The following is a 20,326-nucleotide window of genomic DNA, read 5'->3' as shown; positions in this document are numbered from 1 at the left end:
GTCTAGGACCTGTGCAAAGTCCAGGTGAGTGGTTATGGAGACCATTTCCACACTTCTGTGGGGAGTGCTGGGCTAGATGCTTGTCCTGTGGCTTGCTCCTGGTTTTTACCTGAGGGATGCTGGGATGTACCAGTGGGATCCCCAGCTTTCCCAGTCCAAGAGACTGGGCTTTTGCTTCATGCATCTACTGGAGAGGAGTTCCTTCTGGCTGTTCATAGAAGCCTAGACTGGTTTGGGTTGGAAGGGACCTTAAAGATCATCTAGTTCCAACCCCCCTGCATGGGCAGGGACACCTCCCACTGGTTGTCTTGTATATGGAGATGAGAAACAAGCATCTCTCTCTCTTACCTTTAGAAAGAATAACTGTGAGCTCTGCAGGGCCCTAGGCTTTCTTGACCATAGCCTCCTGCTCCATCAGCAGTGGTTGTGCAACCCCCTGGCCAGGAGCTGGACACAGGGTGACATGTGCAGGCAGGTCATGGGTGACATCAGCCTGATGTGCTGTGGTCAGGCATTAGCTGAGCTGGTGGTTCCCCAAGGTCCCATGTGTCAACCACAGCCAAAATGTCTGTCATTGGCACTTTTTGGTCCATGGGTTAAAACCTGAAGGAAACCCTGATCAGCACTTACTACTCCCTGTCTTGACAACATCTCCTCAATCTTCATGGGTCTCCTATGGGTAAGGAGAAACCCTCCTGTGTGATGCACAGCAAGAGCTGCAAACCTACCTGACCATGGGTCAGTGTGTCCCAAACAGGTTCCAGAACTGGTGCTGAGGGGGAATTCATGTGGACTTTGAGGTCAATACCTGGTCCTTAAGCAGATACAAGCTTGCATGGAGCACTGGGTGACTTGCACTGGTTCCAAGTGGCCTGCACCTCATTTTTAACATCTCTTTATTCATGGCCTCACAACAACGAGCTGAGCCAATAGCCAGGACCCACCTTCTTCCACCTCCTTTATATATTTATCTTGCAGCTTGGCTTCATTGCAGCGAGCTCTGGGTCATGTAGGGTCTTTTGCAAGAATGGTTCTTCAAAAGCAAGAACTGTTTCACCTCCAACTCTCTGGCCAGAGCCTGTTGACACACTGGCAGAAACCCCTCATCTCCATTGACCTGCAAAGCCAATTTTGGCTTGGACTACAGAAGGGTTTTCTAGAGGAGCTGTTTTAGAAAAAGTTATGTTTTTCTATTTCTCCTCCTCCTTCTCCTTCTCTTTTTCCTTCCCCTCCTCCTCCTCCTCCTCCTCCTTCTCCTTCTCCTTCTCCTTCTCCTTCTCCTTCTCCTTCTCCTGCTCCTTCTCCTCTTCTCCTTCTCCTCCTCCTCCTTCTCCTCTTCTCCTTCTCCTCCTCCTCCTTCTCCTTCCCCTCCCCTTTCCCCTTTCCCCTTCTCCTTCTCCTTCTTTCTTTTTATTTTTCTTCTTCTTGTTATTATTATTATTATTATTTAGAATGGACAAAAACGAAGAAGTGGTTTGTGAGCCTGTGTAGCATGGGCTAAAATGGATGTGTTAAATGGGAGGGTCCTCCAACAGACCCAGGTCCAACTGAGGTAGACACAAAAAGATGGGACAGACACCCTGGAGGCCAAGCTGGAAGAGGGGCCCAATCCATCACCCATGGATCTCCGAGCCCTTTGCACCACTCTGTGGGGCTTCATCCTCACAGAATCACAGTCACAGAATCTCAGGGGTTGGAAGGGACCTGGAAAGATCATCTAGTCCAACCCCTCTGCCAGAGCAGGATCACCCAGAGCACATCACACAGGAACGTGTCCAGGCGGGTTTGGAATGTCTCCAGCCAAGGAGACTCCACAGCCTCTCTGGGCAGCCTGTCCCAGGGCTCTGTCACTCTCACAGTGAAGAAGTTTTTTCTGATGTTTATGTGGAACCTCCTGTGTTTCAGTTTCCACCCATTGCCTCTCACCCCCACAGGAAGCACCAACCCCACTTAAGGCCACAGCACCGTGCAGGATGTGACCTGGCACGAGGAGCATGGACTGAGCTATCCCCACAGATGGAAGGATCCCTCCCTCTGCTCCATTTCCAAGCACACACCCTTAGGGCTATTTCCTCCCTCCATATCTTCCTTTTCTTCCATCCCAAACACCAGGAAAGCCTCTCCCACAGCAGAACATACCCACGAAGAGATGGGAAAATGTCAAGCTTTAAACATTTATTACTCAGATGATGCATTTTATAGCATACAGTGGGTCTGGATGTTCTATAAACAAAGACTGAATTGCCACAAAGAGTTATGAGCTCCCTTGTTTTATCAGTCTCTGAAATGCTGAAAACAATGAGTTTGTGTTTTCTCTAGGATGAATATCTAGTCCTTTTCCTCCCCAAAACCTTTTTTTCCTCTTTTTTTCTTTTTTCTTTATTTTTAATTATTTTTTTAAAGCACTTAGTTCGACAAATATGATTAAATTAAAAACGTGGCTTCTTCAAATGCAAATAAATACATTAAAAAAATAATAAAATAATGGATTGCTAAGCATTAACTCTGTGTTCTGCAGCTCCCTTGGCTATGGACAGTGGACTTTGCAACCCTCTGTGTGGTTTCTCTCCCCCAAAAATAAAAAATTACTGAAATTATCACCAGAGCAGAATTAGTGTAAAACCATAAAATACCCAGCAGGGAAAAAAAAAAAAAAAGATTAAAAATTCAGATTTTGAGAGATTTCCAGGTGAGGAATGTTATAAAAATAAGCATGGAAAATGAACCATAAGTTATTCTGACAGGTTTTCCTTCGAAGCCATCAATCATGCCAAGAATAGACACTAATTAATCTCCTTCAGGGGAAGAGGGGAAAGAAGCAAATTGCTTCATATTCTCTTCCCCCCCCCCCATTTTCATTTCACCTCCATGAGGTGGGTAGCAAAAAAAAAAACAAACCACAAACCTTCAGTTTGGAAAGAATATCACTGGGAATGAGGTGAATTAGGTGTTGGGGTGTCTGGAGGGAGCTGGAAAACCTGCTCTGCATCTGAGGGGGGTCGGCACAGTGGTGGTGAAGAGCATCTCTCCTCTGAAGTGGCTTCAGCCACTCACCTTCAAACCAGCCCAAAGTTTGGCCCCAAACATTTTTTTTTTGGCCCAAGGAGGTGATTTTTTTTTCCCTTTGCTGATGGAACCTTCTGGGAAAAATGTATTGAAAAAAAACAAACCCCAACCAACCCACACAGATTCTTTTATTGAGCAGTGAAGATGGAATCCAGCTAATTTTGGGGAGATGGAGCTGGTGGCTTCACACCTTCCAAAATGCACGTTGTAGAATGACACTCTTTGGCGACTGTTTCTAAAGAAAACCAACCAACAAACAAACAAGAGCAGAAAATACTCAGTGACATCCTTAGGTGCTCTCACCAGGAATCCCAAAAACTTCCCAGTGCTCCTTCCCGTCCTGCTCCATCAAATGACCTCGTGGTACCTCTTTTCCCAAAGTGGTACCGTGGTTCATGATGCCACGTGTCTGCTGGCTTCCTACAGATGGACTTTGGAAAGATACCATGGGCAGCATGGTTTTTTTTGGGGAAAAAAAACCCTGGTTTTGGTCAACATTTTGCTTCTCATGTATCAATGGAGGGACTGACGTACTGAAGTGGTTAATGGCTGGACAAGCGTACGTTAATAGCGGAGATAAATGGCAAGACATTAAAAAAACCTGATGGATTTCACCTCAAAATTCTTCCATGGGAGAAATCCCACTGCTGGAGGAGAAAGTCATGGGCCACGCCCAGTCAGAGAAAGGCTTGCAGGATTGCATCCCCATGGGCAAATGGAATCAACACTCTTGGCTGGGAGGGAAACGCTTCAGCAAAAATACTGCCACGCAGCCTACACATCATCTCTGGCTGAAAAGTCCAGGTTTTAGAAGCAAAATCTCCCATTACTTTTGGTTTTGTGTATTTTTGTTTTTCCTTTCTGGGATCCTTGGCACCCCGACCCACAGCTGTGCCCTCATCACAGGACTTTTCTGTTCTTTATAACAAACAAAAAAATCACGACAAAACTGGTTTCAGGTCTTCTCCCAGAAGACTGATGTTGGGCCTGGGCATGCTGTGATGGTGTTTATTCCCTTCTCCTCCACTCCTTGAGAAACCAAGGAGCAGGAAAAAACAAGAGCAATGAGGACAATCCTCAGCCTTATAATACTGCTGGGCTTTGCCACCTTAATGACGTTCAGTTGCTCATTAATATTATCAACTCTCATTGCTACTAATGAAGCTGACCCAATGCAAGGTGCCATCACCACGTGAAGCTCCTGGGTTTGAGTCCAAGAAGTGGAAATTCATTTTTCCAGACAGGTCCAGTGCATCCAGCAATAATTTTGCTGCTTTCTGGTTAGACAGGAAAATTGAAGCTTCTGTTTCCAGCTCGTTCCTCTTGCTCCATGTACAGATTAGAAACTGCAGCTGCAGAACATCAGATGAAAATTCAAATATTGATAGAATGGTTTGGCTTGGAAGGGACCTTAAAGATCATCCAGTTCCAACCCACCCTAACACAGGCAGGGACACCTCCCACTAGACCAGGTTGCTCCAAGCCCCATCCAACCTGTCCTTCAACACTTCCAGGGAGGGGAAGAACTTGAACAGCAGCATCAGGACTCTCATCTCCTGCAACACATTTTCTGCTGAAAATTTCTGCCCTTGAAGTTTTGCAGCCAAAAGCTTCCTCCTCAGCACGGACAGACCAACACATTCATAAGGCACCCGAGAACATCCTACCCATCCGAAGAGGTTGGGGTGAAATCTCCCTTTCCTACAAGCCACCAGAAATCCAATGTTTTGCTTGAAAAAAATGGGTTTGAGCTGCTGAGTTTGGACCCAAAGAGGGGTCTGTGCGTGCTGGCGATGTGCCATAAATTCCCTTCTTGTCACTGAGAAAGAAAATCTAATAATGGGATTGGCTGCTGGAATTTTTCCTTCCTTGGCTCCTCTTCCACTGTGCAGATAGGATGGGGCAGCTTGCAACCCCATTAGGCTTCACCAAAATAAGCACCAGAAGTGATTTCATGGGTAAAAACATCATTAGACAAGTAAATATGGAGACCACCAGGTCTTATTGATGATTCGGGGCATGGTGTGTCCCTCCGGACCAGTCTCCTCACCCTCTGGACATCTCCTCACCCAGGCAGCATCTCACCAGTGCCCCCTGCAGCCACCCTATCCCTCGGGATGCTCCAGCATGGAGCAACCCAGGGATCCCCAAGCAAACTCTTCCCTTCTGAACATGTCACTCATCCCTGGAGGACACAGTGTCACTTAACACCGGCCATGGGACAGAGCTGCTCCTGTACACTGCACACCTAGGAAATTAAACTAGCAAATTCAACTAGTTAAAGCCAGTTAAAAACCTCTATTTTTGGCTTTTCCTATTTTATCCTCTTTTCCTCCTTTTTGCTCTTCACATCCTGTCTTCTCTTTCCCAGCCTCCAAAGAACTTCAAACCTTCATTTCTCCCTCGCCCTGTACATTATTTGGCCTGACTACAACAGACCTGGATTTAAATTTATAATTACAACCATGACAGTAATTACAATAAACCACTCCTTCAATGGAAACAAAAAAGCAACCCTTAAAAAAAAGAAGAAATGGGTTATAGTGGTTGAGCGCAACTTGAACAGCCACAGAATCCCCTGTTTCTCAGAGCTCCCAGCTCAGAGGACATGTTTCTCAACCCATCGAGGTTACTGGCAAGACAATGGTGGCCACGTTACTCCTGCAGTGGCTTTGGGACTCCTTTAAAATGCTCCTTCTGCTTCAGCACCTTCCCGTGCACCAAGCAGTCAGGAAGGCGTCACTCTCCCCGTCTCTGACCTGCTCCCAAGTGTCCGTTCAACAAGACAACCCAACAAGGAGGAACATACAAACCCTCGAGGAAAACCAAAAGCCGGTGCAAATAAGAAAGTCCTCCCGCTCTCCCGCCCACTGTTGGAGGGGTGGTGAGGAGGAGGAGCGTGGGGGAGACACAAAGAGTCAAAGACAAGAAGAGGGGGTGGAAAAAAAAAAACCAAGGCTTGACAAAAGCCACCGATGATGAACATCTGGTGTAGCGTGTCTGGTTTTGTCCTCCCGGGACATCTGCTGCCTGCTGTCTCCTGCCAGTTGGCCAGGGCAAGGCAGGAGGACGGTGTGAAAACAATACTAGACCCCACTTGTTTTGCTTCTTTGTTTTGTTGGGTTTTTTGGTGTGTTTTTCCTATTTCTTCTTTTTTTTCTTTTCCTTCCCCGAAATCTCCGTCTTCTTCCGAAAGCCAAACGATGACCCGGCAGGGACAGGGGGTGGCACTTGGCGATGCAGCTGAAAAAGAAACATGCTCCTCCCTGCCCACCCCACGAACATGCTGGGGTTTGGGCTGCTGGGGGGATTGAAATGGGGGGAAAAGCTCTCACTGGATCCCCTCAAGGCGCATGTCTTCTTCTCGTCCCTTCCCACCCCACCTGGCCCTGCCCCTCAAGCCGTCAGTTTTTGGATGGTCTTGTTGTAGTACTGCGTGATGGTGGGCGTCAGGGGGTTCCAGTTGTTGGCGTGCAGCTCGATGACCTCCAGCAGCAGGGACCGTGTCAGCATGGACTCGGAAGGACACAGCATCTTGTCACGTGCTATTGCCAACAGCTCTGTCATCATCTCTGGTAGCTGCTCCTCCAGCAGCCGGCCGGTGCTCTGCAGCTGTCAGGAGAAGAAGAGGGCAACCATTGAGTCATTGAAACGTTTTGGCTGGAAAAGACCTTCAAGATCATCCAGTCCAACCATTCCCTCAGCCCTGCCAAGGCCACCACAGACCCATGGCCCTCAGCACCACATCTCCAGGGCTTGGAAACCCCTCCAGGGATGGGGACTCCAGTCCTGCCCTGGGCAGCCTGGGCCAGGGCCTGACAACCCTTGCCAGCAAGAAATGCTGCCCAAGATCCCATCTCAGCCTCCCCTGGCACCACTGGAGCCCATCGCCTCTTGTCCCATCCCTTGTTCCTGGGGAGCAGAGCCCGACCCCCCTGGCTCCAACCTCCTCTCAGGCAGCTGCAGAGCCAGCAGGTCTCCCCTCAGCCTCCTTTGCTCCAGGCTGGACACCCCCAGCTCCCTCAGCTGCTCCTCCTCACACTTGTGCTCCAGCCCCTTCCCCAGCTCCCTTGCCCTTCTCTGGACACGCTCCAGCCCCTCCATGTCTTGCAATGAAGGACCCAGAACTGAGAAGTGGTTAACCATGGCACAACGATCCTTAGGGGATCCTACCAACTTGAGATAAGTTCCAACTTAAGATCCTCTGACGTTAAAAACACCCTGCTGGTTTTTATAGACACCCTCCACCCCTCCACCCCTCCCCTGGTCGATGAGGCAGGGCAGGCAGGCAAGGTTAAAGTCAATGTGGCTTTTGAAAACCAAAACCACCCAGCAGCAAGCTCCGAGAGCCCAACAAGAAGGGTGAGGTTTTCCAAAAGCACCCGCACCAAGCTGCCAGAGGAGCGAAATGTTTCGTCTCCCACTGACTTCAAAGGCGGCAATGCTGGGTTGCTTTGGAAAACAGACAACAAAAAAACCCCTAAGATGAACATGAAATATAATAAAATAATCCCACCTGAAAATCATGCTATTGTCAAAACAAAGTGTGGGCTGTGATGTGGGATCCCTGTCTTCTACCTGGCCCATCATTTACGCGCTGATTCAGAGCTGTCGGTGATTCCCAGTCATTAATGGGAAGAAGCTGAGCCCTCCTATATCCACAACAAATCCTGCCGAGGTCCGCATCTAGACCTGGTTGTGCTGTTTCTCTGAGGACAGCCAAGTGTGGGTTGTTTTTTTTTAATTACTCCTTGGAGAGCCTCTGTGGAGCAGCAGAAGGCCTAGGTGGTCCCACAGAGGAGAAGGTTCACGCTTGGAGTGGATTGCAGTGAGTCCACCATCATGGAGGGCTCACAGGGTTTGACCCCAGAGCTCCACAAAGTCCTAACCATAAAAATTCAAACTCTCCTCACAGAATCACAGCATGTCAGGGATTGGATGGGACCTCTGAAGATCATCAAGTCCAACCCCCCTGCTAGAGCAGGACCAAAAAACCACACACAACTAGGGCAGATCACTCAGAAAGGCATCCAGACAGGTCTTGAAAGTCTCCAGAGAAGGAGACTCCACAACCTCTCTGGGCAGCCTGTCCCAGGGCTCTGTCACCCTCACAGGAAAGAAGTTCTTCCTCATGTTGAGGTGGAACTTCCTGTGCTCAAGTTTGAATCCATTGCCCCTCGTCCTGTCACAGGGCACAAGTGACAAGAGGTTGTCCCTGCCTTCTTGATGCCCTCATGTATTGATAGACATTAATTAGATCCCCCCTCAGTCTTCTCCTCTCTAGACTGAAAAGCCCCAGGTCTCTCAGCCTTTCCTCATCAGGCAGATGTTCCAGTCCCTTCATCACCCTTGTAGCCTCCCTTGGACTCTCTCTAGTAAATCCCTGTCCCTCTGGAACTGGGGAGCCCAGAACTGGACACAACACTCCAAGTGAGGTCTCACCAGGGTAGAGTAGAGTCCCTTGGCTGCCTGTTGCTTTGGTGAGTTTCAACTATTCAGGCTGCAATTTCAACCATTCTCTGAAGGAGCGCATCCATCCCTGCAGACCAACCACTTCCGAAAAGCAAATTTAATGAATCTCTGCTGTGTTTGTGCCAGCATTTCTCTGCAAAGGTGCTTCTGAGCACAGCAAACCTCTCCATGTGAGCCACAGAGCAGCTTTTGATCCAATACAGGTATTTTTGTCCTTAAAAAATAAATGCAAGGTGAGTTTGGAAGGAACCAGGATGACAGAACTTTGTGATGGGACCCCATCTACTCAACTATTTGTATCCATTTACATGCATCAAAAGTCCAGGGTTAAGAGTCTCAAGGGCCATCTCCTGTCTCATGGTGATGGCTTTTGTCTACTCTGCTTTGATGGGACCATGCCTGGAGTCCTCTGGGGTCCTCAGCACAAGAAGGACATAGGGATGTTGGAACAAGTTCAGAGGAGGCCACAGAGATGCTGAGAGGGCTGGAGCAGCTCTGCTCTGGAGACAGGCTGGGAGAGTTGGGGTGTTCAGCCTGGAGAAGAGAAGGCTCCAGGGAGAACGTAGAGCACCTTCCAGTGCCTGAAGGGGCTCCAGGAAAGCTGGGAATGATGGGACAAGGGGGAACAATTTTAAGCTGAAAGACAGGAGATTTAGACAAGATATTAGGAATAAATTCTTTCCTGTGAGGGTGGTGAGACTCCAGGGAGACCTTTTTGCAGCCTTTCAATACTTCAGAGGTGATTAGAAGAAAGATTGGGGCAGACTTTCTAGCAGGGCCTGTAGCAGGGACAAGGGCTGATGGTTTTAGACTAAAAGAGGGGAGATGTAGACTAGATGTAAGGACCAAACCACTTCAGGTTGCCCAAAGAGGTGGGAGATGCCCCATCCCTGGATTCATCCCAGCTTAGGTTGGACAGGGCTCTGAGCAACCTGATCTAGTTGCAGATGTCCCTGCTGACTGCAGGGGGTTGGACTGGATGACTTTGAAAGGTCCCTTCCCACCCAAACCATTCTTTGACTCCATTATGCAAAGAGGGAACATGGCTGTTTGGGTTTGGAAACATCTCATAGGTGCTTGGCAGGTGTGTAGCCAAGGAGACAAGGGGCAAAGCAATGAGGACCAGGGTGGGTGTGCAGATGCTTCCCTACCTCCATGGAGCAGCAAAGCACAGCATCTTCCTTCACATCCTGAGATTGCAACAACTGCAAAAGAGAGCAGACAGAGGTGGTGAGAAATATGGGACCTCCTCCTCCCTTCTGACCTTCCTTCCATCTCTTTGCTCAGCTTGGCTTTCACCTCTTCCAGGAGGGAAGGACAGAAAAACAGCAAGAGGGGAGGAAAGAGATTATCAAAACCAAAAAAATGAAGATAAACAGTGAGAAAACACAGGGTGAAGGGTGTCACCAGTGGATGTGCTGCTGAGAGCCAGCAGAAGATGGAGAATTTAGATTAATTTAGATTGATTAATTAATTAATTCTTTTTGTCCCTGAGAAAATGCCCTCGTTTCACATCCTCAGCCACCAAATACAACCAGCAGATGACAACACTGGAGGAGCACAGCCCTGGGAGAGGGTGGTTGGAAGGAAAGGGCTCTGCCCCACCACTGAACCTCCTTGTCCCCATTGAGATGCTCCTCTACCAGCCACAAAATTACCTGGTGGGAAAGTCTGATGTCCAATAGACACCATAATTAATATGGCTCCTTCTAGACTGATGACACAGTGTGATGGGTTGGAGGGAAATGATGGTGTCTCGGGTGCACCTTCTCCAACCCTGCTCTGCTCTCCAGGAACTCTGTACTACCAATGTGAGCTTGTAGCCACCAGCAATGTTCAAGAGACCCAAAACGTTGCTGTGGGTGGTGTGGGATGGTGAAGGAAGACACTTGTCCCTCTTGGTTCAGACTCAGGAGGTGCAGTGAGGCTCAACTCATTGGTTGGGTCATCTCACTGAGGGTCAACAGCTCTTCCTGGCAATGGCAAAGCATGGAAGCTCAGCACATCTCGCCCCACACGCCCATAAACCATGATCAAAGACCCTCAAATCCAGTTAAAAAAGACACATTTTTGCTTTGTTTTCATCTTGGTGACCTTGTCACGTGCACCGAGGCACCATTTTAAGGCTTTTTGCTAAAACCATATGAGAAATCCCAGTTTTCTGGCTGTTTTTCCAGCAGCTAGAAAATACTGAGGTTCTCCATCAGCCACCAAAGTAAGCAGGAGCATCATGACAAAAACAATCTCTGTGATAAAATCACCAGTGCTGGCACCTGCAGAAGCTACAACCACTTCCCCTCCAGCACCTTAGAATCATAGTCATAGAATCACAGAATGGCCTGGGTTGGAAAAGACCTCCAAAGGTCATCTAGTCCAACCCCCTACAATAAGCAAGGACATCTCCAACTTGATCCAATTGCTCAGAGCCCCATCAAGCCTGAATGTCTCCAGGGATGGGGCCTCCACCACCTCTCTAGGAAATCCATTCCAGTAATCCACCACCTTCATATAGAACTTCTTCCTAATGTCCAACCTAAATCTACCCTTTTCTAGCTGAAAACCATTACCCTTTGTCCCTCATGCTCTTGAGAACAGCTCTTCCCCAACCTTCTCATAGGCCCCTTTCAGGCACTGAAACCTGAATCTCAGGTATTCAACCTTGGGTTGCACAAGCCTTGCTGGCCCTCAGCGTGCTACAGGGAGCTGAGTGCATGCACCAAACACAGAGAAGGAGAAAAGTTGGGAAAACTGGTTTCACAAGTCTCTGAAATCCATCAGGGAAAAGCAAACTTTGGAAAAGTGGTTGGGCCCATTAAAACTGCCCAAATTGCTCAGTGTAACTAAACATGCTCCGAAGTCACGTCCTTTGGTTCAAAATCCCAATCCCAATTTTCAACCTTGTCATCTCTCCTTTTTCCGTTTTTCTTTTCCTTTCCAAATCAACTCCTGTTCCTTTACCAGCTCCCCAGCTGCTAGGAAAAAAACCAAACCAACAAGGAATCATGCGAGGACTTATCATGGCTCTCAAAGTTTTGTCTTTGCCCTCTTCTGTTTTCAGCAGTTTGTTTGCTTTGAAGACGATGTTTACAGCATCCCGAGGAGCATGTGGTCCATCAGTTTTTTTAATCTCCCATTAGACAAAGATTCAGCCAGGGTTTTGAAGACATGCAACAGCATCCTGTCCCCTTCCTAGTTTATCTTTCTGCTGAGTTGCTTGGAAAATGTGAGTTAAGCCCAAGCTGCGTGCTCTGAGATAAGTTCTCACAAACAGTTTACAGATTCTTCGTTAAAAAAAACAACCCCAGATTATCATAGAATCATGGAATGGTTTGGGTTGGAAGGGACCTTAAAGACCATCTAGTCCCACCCCCTGCATGGGCAGGGACACCTCCCACTAGACCAGATTGCTCCAAGCCCCATTCAATCTAGAGAAGAGGAGGCTCCGTGGTGACCTTATAGCAACTTTCCAACATCTGAAGGAGGCTACAAGAAAGCTGGGGTAGGGCTTTTTAGATGGGTGTGCAGTGAGAGGACAAGGGACAATGGTTTGAAGCTTAAAGAGGGGAGATTCAGGTTGGACATTTAGGAAAAAGTTCTTTGCTGTGAGAGGGGTGAGATGATGGAACACCCATGTGGGGGTGTTGGAACTAGATGGTCTTTAAGGTCCCTTCCAACCCAAGCCAGTCTATCATTCTATGATTCTATGACTGTGCCACCTGGGGTCCTGCCATCTATGTCCTCACGCAATGTCCTGCATGCATTTCTCAAAGGTTGCTTCATTCTCACCCACCCACCCATGGCCACCTCACATGAACACCAAGCACCCCAAAACAGGTGGGTGGTTGCTTCAGCAGGAAGCATTTCCCAAAGCTCCTCCACCCCTGTGTCTGCCCTGATGGTTCTGCAAGAAGAAATGGTGCAAACACTTTGAGACCTTCAGGGAAATCACATCCTGGAAGGAGAGGCACTTGTGGGACCATAAACCTGAACCCAATCAATTGCATTCATCATTTACCACCAGATTTGCATATACTTAAAATATTTTAACATAAACACACTGTACCATGACATTAACACTCCCAAATTATTATTATTATTAATGGAATTATTATTTATTTAACTATTTATAACCTTTCCTCCCATCAGCCCAAATCCCACTGTGGGCACCATCCCATCCTTCTCCACCAGGTTCTCACAGGGTTCAAATTGGCTGCTGAAGGAGTTGAAAAAGGAATCATAGAATCATTAAGGTTGGAAAAGACCTCCAAGATCATCAAGTCCACCTGCCAACCCAACACAACCATGCCAACTAAACCATGTCCTGAAGTGCCACATCTACATGGTTTTTGAACACCTCCAGGGATGGGGACTCCCCCCCTGCCCTGGGCAGCCTGGGCCAGGGCCTGACAACCCTTGCCAGCAAGAAATGCTGCCCAAGATCCCATCTCAGCCTCCCCTGGCACCACTGGAGCCCATCTCCTCTTGTCCCATCCCTTGTTCCTGGGGAGCAGAGCCTGACCCCCCTGGCTCCAACCTCCTCTCAGGCAGCTGCAGAGCCAGCAGGTCTCCCCTCAGCCTCCTTTGCTCCAGGCTGGACACCCCCAGCTCCCTCAGCTGCTCCTCACAAGACTTGTAGGAGCAGGAGGCAGATGATGGGCCCGGTGAGCTGATACTCACACGTTTCTGGTTTCAACCCATCATCATCCCCCTGAGGCTGGGACAGTCTGTGAGAAGAACTTCCCTTTGCTCTCCAGCCAGTTTCCCCCTAGTATCAGGAGAAGCTGGGCAATGAAAGCAGCAGTTCCTGCTGGAAAGCAAAGAGTCTGCTTGATTTCCTAAGAGAGGAGGCTACGTGCCAAGATCTGCCCGGCCGGTCACACAACACCCAAACCTCAGTTGTGAAACACTTCTCACTTTTGTTTCTGGTGCTGGACGGGCAGCTCTGCAGGCAGCAGAAGACACCAGGCTCCCTTCTCTATTTTTGTGTCCTGCTGTGTGCTGCGAGCACTGGGCAAGGTCCTCTGCAAGGCAGAGGCCCAAAAGATATGGTAGGGTCTGCTCTTGGAAGGACTGCATGTGGTGGGGGAGCTGCAGGGCCTTGTAGGGAGGTTCTGGAGTACAACTGGTTTCCATGGCATGCTACTGGGACCAGTCTCCCCTGGCCTCTGTGGCCTCAAAGCCTGCTCTTTACAGAGTAAGCCCCATGGGTGGGCATGCAACAGTGGTTGAGGGGGCAGAGAAGCCCCAAAACTGCAGCTGGGCTTCACCACAGGAAGAACCAGCTTGGTCCTCCTGAACAGCAATGGATGCACTGGCAAGCAGTGCAGACCACCAGGAGCAAACCAGAGAGCTGATGGGACTCACAAACCCACCAATATTTGGTTTTATTATCTGCTTTCTGAGCTCACCTGGGCTGCTGAGAAGCTAAAAGTGCTTACTTGGTGTTCTCAGGGGTGGCCCACGCCACGAGCAGGACTGGAGAACCTGCCCCACCATCCCTTATCACCAAACCACGTGGGTTTAATTGTGTTCTTCAGGGATTCTCCTGGGGACATGAGGTGGGAGTAGCCCATACATTACCCTTTCTAGCTGCTGAGATGTTTCTCCTGCCAGGCTTAGAGCTAATTATTGTGTAGGACATCGCTTGCAAAAGGCCATAAAAGCAACCCTGGCCACAAACTACCTCTTAGCACGCAATGTCTTCTGGTGCTTTGGTGATGACTCCAACGTGAAAGCAGAGAAAGCTTGAAAATACCCATCCAGAGCCATGGGGAGGTTGGGATGTCTTCTAGATCCAGTGAAAGTTGGACCAACTGCAGCTTTGGCCTGGCTCCCCGACAGGCATCTCAAGTTCATCCATCCAGGTGGCAACATGCATGGACATCTAGACAGCCTGGGGTGTGAAGGTCCAGCCTCACGACCGCCCTGTGGTCCCTGCCCACAGGCATGCTCTTCATCTGATGTAGGTGATGAGGAGGTGCCTGCTGGTTATTCCCTCTGGAGAGTGTGGACCACAACCACAGAGGAACCAGCGTGGTGCGAACACAAAGTCCAGGTGGAGCAACCAGCTCACTGGTGTGAAAGGAGGCAACAGGTGAAAATGGAGACACATTTCAATGAGGAAGAAGGAAGGAACCAGCTACTTGTGCCACCTGGAGCTTAAGGAGAATAAACATACTGGACATGAAAGGCTGCAGGAGAGATGGTGCTTCCCAGTCCTGTTTTTAACCAGAGGAGCCCTTGGGAAGGGGCTGTGGTGGACACTGTCCTCAATAAGATGGATCTATTCCAGCTTTGAGGTTGGGATCAACATGGAGACCTTCTTAGAAGGGGACTTATAAGATGGGGACAGACATTTTAGCAAGGCCTGTTGTGACAGGACAAGGGGTGATGGGTTTCAATGAGAGATGGAAGATTCAGGGTAGATGTAATGAAGAACTTTTTTATGCTGAGGCTGGTGAGACCCTGGCCCAGGTTGCCCAGAGAGGTGGGAGATGCCCCATCCCTGGAGACATTCCAGCTCAGGTTGGATGGGGCTCTGAGCAACCTGGTCTAGTTGCAGATGTCCCTGCTCACTGCAGGGGGGTTGGACTGGATGGCCTTGAAAGGTCCTTTCTACCCAAACCTTTTGATGGTTCTGGTATCATCCCCTACAACTGGGAGAGCTGTTAAGGTACCACTGACCCGGCTCTGCAGGCACTTTTGGTGGTCTAATGGACCACAGCTGGGGAAGTTCTGCCCCAAAATCCTCCTGGAAGCCCAAGGCTCTGCTAGATGGGTCTTCCTGGGATCACAAGCCTGCTGCACTTCACAGGCTCTCTGCAGAAGGACACGAGCAGCAATGTTCTGGTTTCCCAGCTGCCCCTTATTGACCGACTGTCGCAAGTCTTGATGGAAGATGCCTGAGATAAGATCCATGGGCCTGCTGGGCTGCTCTGCATGGGGAGAGTCACGCACTTCTCTGAGCTACAATTCCATTCCTCTTCTTGTCACAAGGCAAGGGCAGGGGATGGGGTGGTGAAAAAAGCCAAGACTGGGGAAAATGGAAAGTACAAACAAGGGTGTGGGGGGTGAGTAACTACACAACACTCCACCAGCAAGGCTGGTTCCAGGATTTGTACAACCTGCTCCAATTAGAAGTATCATCTCCTCGACCCAGGACATCAGATCAGCTGGGATGATCCTGCACATACCAGAAAACTGTGTCAGTGCCAGCCTCCCTCATGGGAGCTAGAGAAGTCAGGTGAGACCTTACCCTAGAGAAGAAACAAGTGAGCACTTTGAAACAGAAGCCCCTTAGAAGTCCATAGGGGTAAGTGGTATCTTCTCACCCATTTGATGCTGAGGTTGCCCAAACATGAAGTCTGGGGGAAAACCTTTCCCTTATGGGCTGCCTGTGCTGATCTCTGCACAAGGCACAGGTTCTGCTGTGCTCCAAAACATTTTGTTGGACTCCAAAAACCCATCTGAGCTGGGAGAGGCAGGCTACTTTGGGCCCCATCCACTAGCAATGGTCCTTCTCTCCACATGGCCTTCTCCTCACGCCTCTCTGGGGATCTGGTGAAGTCTTCAAGCCCACTGAAGATGCACAAGATACCACCTGCCCATGCATCTTCATGGAGGGGTCCCTCTTCCCAGTTCCTTGACCAGGGTGGCCTGGCCTCAGCCTGGGTGAGAACACACTGATGGCACATGGCCCTGCTCCATGAGGAAGAGGCCACCAGCATGGGGCACTGCTGGTGCCACAAGCAGCTATCCAGAGGAGATGGCACATGAGAGAAGGAGCTCTGGGCTGGAGCTGCTCACGCGGGCCTGGCTGCATCAAGGGCTGTGTCCATAGGAGGCACTTTCCCTAACGTAGTTTGGACAACTTGAAGGAGTTTGATGGCACCTTCTCCTTCTACAGTGCTCTCAATTGAGGAGGAGACTTCTAGTCTCCTATTACCCAACCAGGACTCCCTGGGAAGGTGGTAAGAAGAGATTAGTTTGTTTATTGCATCGAGTAAACCAAAATGTTGGTTATCCTCCTCATCAGGCTCCTGAGGAACTTGGAGATACTTAATAGCAAATTGAATTCAGGCCAGAGGAACAAAACCCTGTATCCAGTCATGGGAAACTCCTCCTTCTCCTTTCCACAGTAGAAACCATGAAACATGACTCTCTCTCCTCAGATCTGGAACAGCAGAAGGGATCCCTGGGAAGATGGAAACCATTAAGAGGCAATTACTGGAGACAATGATGGAGAAAATCTGGTCACTCATCAAGCCAGACACTGCAATCCAACAGTAGCCTGGTGGTTACACATCCCCTGGCTGGAGGTGGACCTTCAGGACCTGAAGAGAGATGGACAGAGCCACCCAGTCTGTGTGGATGGGGAGACCGAGCCACCCAGACGGCCGGCTTCATCCTGCCCGGCCTGAAGACATAATAACCCTGGGAGAAGAGGATGTGATCTCATCCCAAGGGTCTCAGGGCAAGACAAAACATGGAAAGAAAGAGCAGTGAGACCATCACACTTGATTGTGACGGGCTCCACCCTGGCTGGCCGGACGTTCTGCGCTTTCCTGGCTCTGGGGAGAGAGGGAGAGAGGACATGGCGGCGGCAGATGCCAAGCCTTGTGTTTACATCCCATTGAAAAGGGATTTTGGGGAGGGTGAAGGAGAAAAACAAAGCCACGTGAGGAGGAGGGACCATCCTGTGAGATGGTATCGAGCTTCATTTCTTGATCTGCCCTAATTGCTTCCTCTGCCTTCTCCACAGAGAAACAAGGGTGGCATTTTCCCTCCCCTGTTTAAAAGATGCCAACGTGGTTTTCATGCTGGGATCAAACCACTCCAGTAGCTTTCCAAGAATACATGTTCCTGCACATAAAATACTCAGCAGAGCAGGTGGGCTCAAAGGCATTGGTGCAGCCCTCCTAGTTTTGGTCTGTCCTCATCCAACACCTGACCTCCTTCCCCTTAACTCTGCCCTTTGACTCCAACAATGCCAAAAAAAAAGGGAATTTTTGCCTTCACAAGGTGTATTCATGGAAGGGTTTTTGCCAATGCCCACGAGCAGAGCTTTTTGCACAACTATGTATTTATTTATTGCATGGCATGGGGATGTCCATCCCTGCCAGGAGGTCCTGGGAGATGTGCCCATCACTCCTCTTCGCAGACCCTTGCTCCCACGTGCAACCTCCTGCCATGGTCCACATCACCCTAGGCATCAGTGTACCCTGCTGGCTCCAAATCCCAGACTTTTCTCACAGCTCTTCCAGGTTTTCAGTCCACCTCTTCTGGATTCCCACCACTTGTTTGTTCTCCCCATTTCTCCTTTCTTCTCCCATGCCCCTAACACCCAGTTTCTTCTTTCTCCCTCCTTCCCTGGAACCCCTTCCCTCCCATGCCCACATCACTCATCCCTCTTGCATCCTTTCCTTCATAAATCATGGGATCCTAAAATCCTAGAATGTGGTGGGTTGGAAGGGATCTTTAAAGGTCATCTAGTCCAGCCCCCCCTGCAGTGCACAGGGACCTTTTTGACTAGATCAGGTTGCTCATCCAGGCTGACCTTGAACGTTTCCAGAGATGGGGCCTCCACCACCTCTCTGGATAACCTGTTCCAGTGCTAAAAACCACTTCCATAAACCCCTTCCATAAACCAGTTCATCCCAGTCCCACCAGACTGGAGACCAAACCACTTACTTTTGCCAAAAGATATGGAGGGATCAGAAAGGGACTTTTATGAGGAAATAAGTCTGCTTCTTCATTGAGTACTTAATCCAGTCAAGTCCAGTCCCGTGGAGCTACCTGGGTGGAAGGGTGGCGTGGGGCCAGGATTTGGTCCTTTTTGGTGCCTTTGCTGATTCCATAAAGGAAAAATCCTGCTTCATCCTCTGACTGGGAGCATTATCCTAACGATCCCAACATCTCATTACACCATCAAAGGCCCTTTTTTAGACTCAAAAAGCTGATGTTTTTTTAACAAGTGATTAAAAAAAAAAAAAACCAACTCAACAAACAAAACCACAACAACCCCAACATGTGAAAAGACACCATGTTTCTTTTCCAAGCAGCACCACCCTCCCAGCTGGAAAGGTTTTCCTCTCCCTTCCTCTGAAGGAACAAGTGGAAAAGGCAGTGCCCTCTTGAAGCTCAGGCGTTAATTATGGCGTTCGAATCTTTGGCTAAATCACGCAGCCATGGCCCCAGGAGATAACAGGCACTAGGAGGAGAAAGGAAGGGGGTGGATACACATCTACTCAGTCCCAGACGTGGTGGTGGTGGGGAGGAAGGCAATTAGACAGGGAGGACATCTCCTCCACCAGCCCCGAGGCTGGGGAGCTGTGGGAGCGTGCCAAGATTTTAAAGGATGCCGACATGTGGTCATCTCTTCCAAGCAGACTGGAGGTAGGAGATGACTCTGGCAGAGGAGTGACTGTCCTGCCTGCTGCCAGCCTGCTGGGCCTGCTCAACCCTGCTGTGGTGGGGCTGGTTCACTGCTCCCTCAGTCCCTGGTGCTGGTAATAAGACCGTAAAATCATAAAATCCCAGACTGGTTTGGGTTGGAAGGGACCTTAAAGATCATCCAGATTAAACCCCCCTGCATGGGCAGGGACACCTCCCAGCAGCCCAGGTTGCTCCAAGCCCCATCCAACCTGCCCTTCAACACTTCCAGGGATGGGGCAGCCACAGCTTCCCTGGGCAACCTGGGCCAGGGTCTCACCATCCTCCCAGCAAAGAATTTCCTCCTAATATCTCATCTCAATCTCCTCTCTTCCAGCTTAAAACCATTCCTTCTTGTCCTCTCCCTCCCTGCCCTTGTCCCAAGCCCCTCCCCAGCTTTCCTGGAGCCCCTTCAGGCACTGGAAGGTGCTCTAAGGTCTCCCTGGAGCCTTCTCTTCTCCAGGCTGAACACCCCAACTCTCCCAGCCTGTCTCCAGAGCAGAGCTGCTCCAGCACCTTATTTGAGGGCAAGGAGTCAGAGAGAGGAAGGTTTGCAGGGGGAAGGGAAGGGACATTCCTGCCTCAGTCATCAGGCAACTTTCCTCTTCCTCTTGCTCACTCCTCGTTGACCTTTGGCAGAGTCTGTCAAGGCTACAAAGGAAAAGGGGAAAAGGCAAAAAAAAAAAAAAAAAAGGAGGCAGAGAAACTAAAAAGCAAGAGGAGCTGAAAGGACAGGCAGAGGGAGAGATGGTATCTCACCTCTGGTAATGACTTATCTATCAAAAGATGGGTGGATGGAGGCAGAGGGAGCAAAGCATGATGCTGGGCAGCACGGAGGGGATCTGCTGCGGGATGACCAAAGGGCAGGAATTGGTGGTGAGGGGCTGAGATTGTACGTGGGGATGTATGGGCTGATCAGCAGGAATGTGGAAAAGCCCATGATGAGAGCTACAACCCCCTGTGAACCCTTTCCCATGGCTGGCCCCAAACCTTCTGGTCCATGCCCCCTTCCTGCTCTGGGACACCAGCCCACCACACAGGCTTCATGAAGCTCACCAAGGGTTGAGCACCCTGTACTACTAGGAAGCTTCCACCATCTCACAGAGCGCCCTGTAGGAATGTCCTCTCCTAGGTGTGGATGGAAGAGCTCACCTACAACTCTTTGTCTGTGTCTACAGCCTGGCTTTGGATCTGGCAACCACCTAAGAGCCTGGCACCCATCAGAAATGGGTGGTCCTGCTCTCCTGGGTTGGTCCTGTGCATCAGGATTAGCTGATGGTGGCAAATAAATGGAGGTAAGATGAAAACCCATCCAGGAGTCATGGAAAAGGAATGGCAGGAGTCAAGGTGACAACCC

The 20,326-nt window shown here is 49.6% G+C and overlaps 1 protein-coding gene across 2 annotated transcripts in view; it reads right to left on the bottom strand.

Annotated features, from left to right (window-relative positions):
* Nucleotides 1-2,160: 2,160 nt before the first annotated feature.
* Nucleotides 2,161-20,326, bottom strand: part of CTIF (cap binding complex dependent translation initiation factor) — a 149,783-nt gene continuing 131,617 nt past the window's right edge. For both annotated transcript variants that reach the window (XM_051641715.1, XM_051641716.1), the window contains exons 11-12: nt 9,690-9,743; nt 2,161-6,678 (exon numbers count right to left, since the gene is read on the bottom strand). In XM_051641715.1, coding sequence (XP_051497675.1) covers nt 6,463-6,678; nt 9,690-9,743 — 270 coding nt within the window. In that variant the 3' untranslated portion in view covers nt 2,161-6,462. The remainder of the gene's footprint in view (nt 6,679-9,689; nt 9,744-20,326) is intronic.

Source organism: Apus apus, chromosome W, assembly GCF_020740795.1.
Source record: "Apus apus isolate bApuApu2 chromosome W, bApuApu2.pri.cur, whole genome shotgun sequence".
NCBI lineage: Eukaryota > Metazoa > Chordata > Aves > Apodiformes > Apodidae > Apus > Apus apus.
Note: the sequence above shows the minus strand (reverse complement) of the source record. Positions and strands in the feature narration are given on the sequence as shown.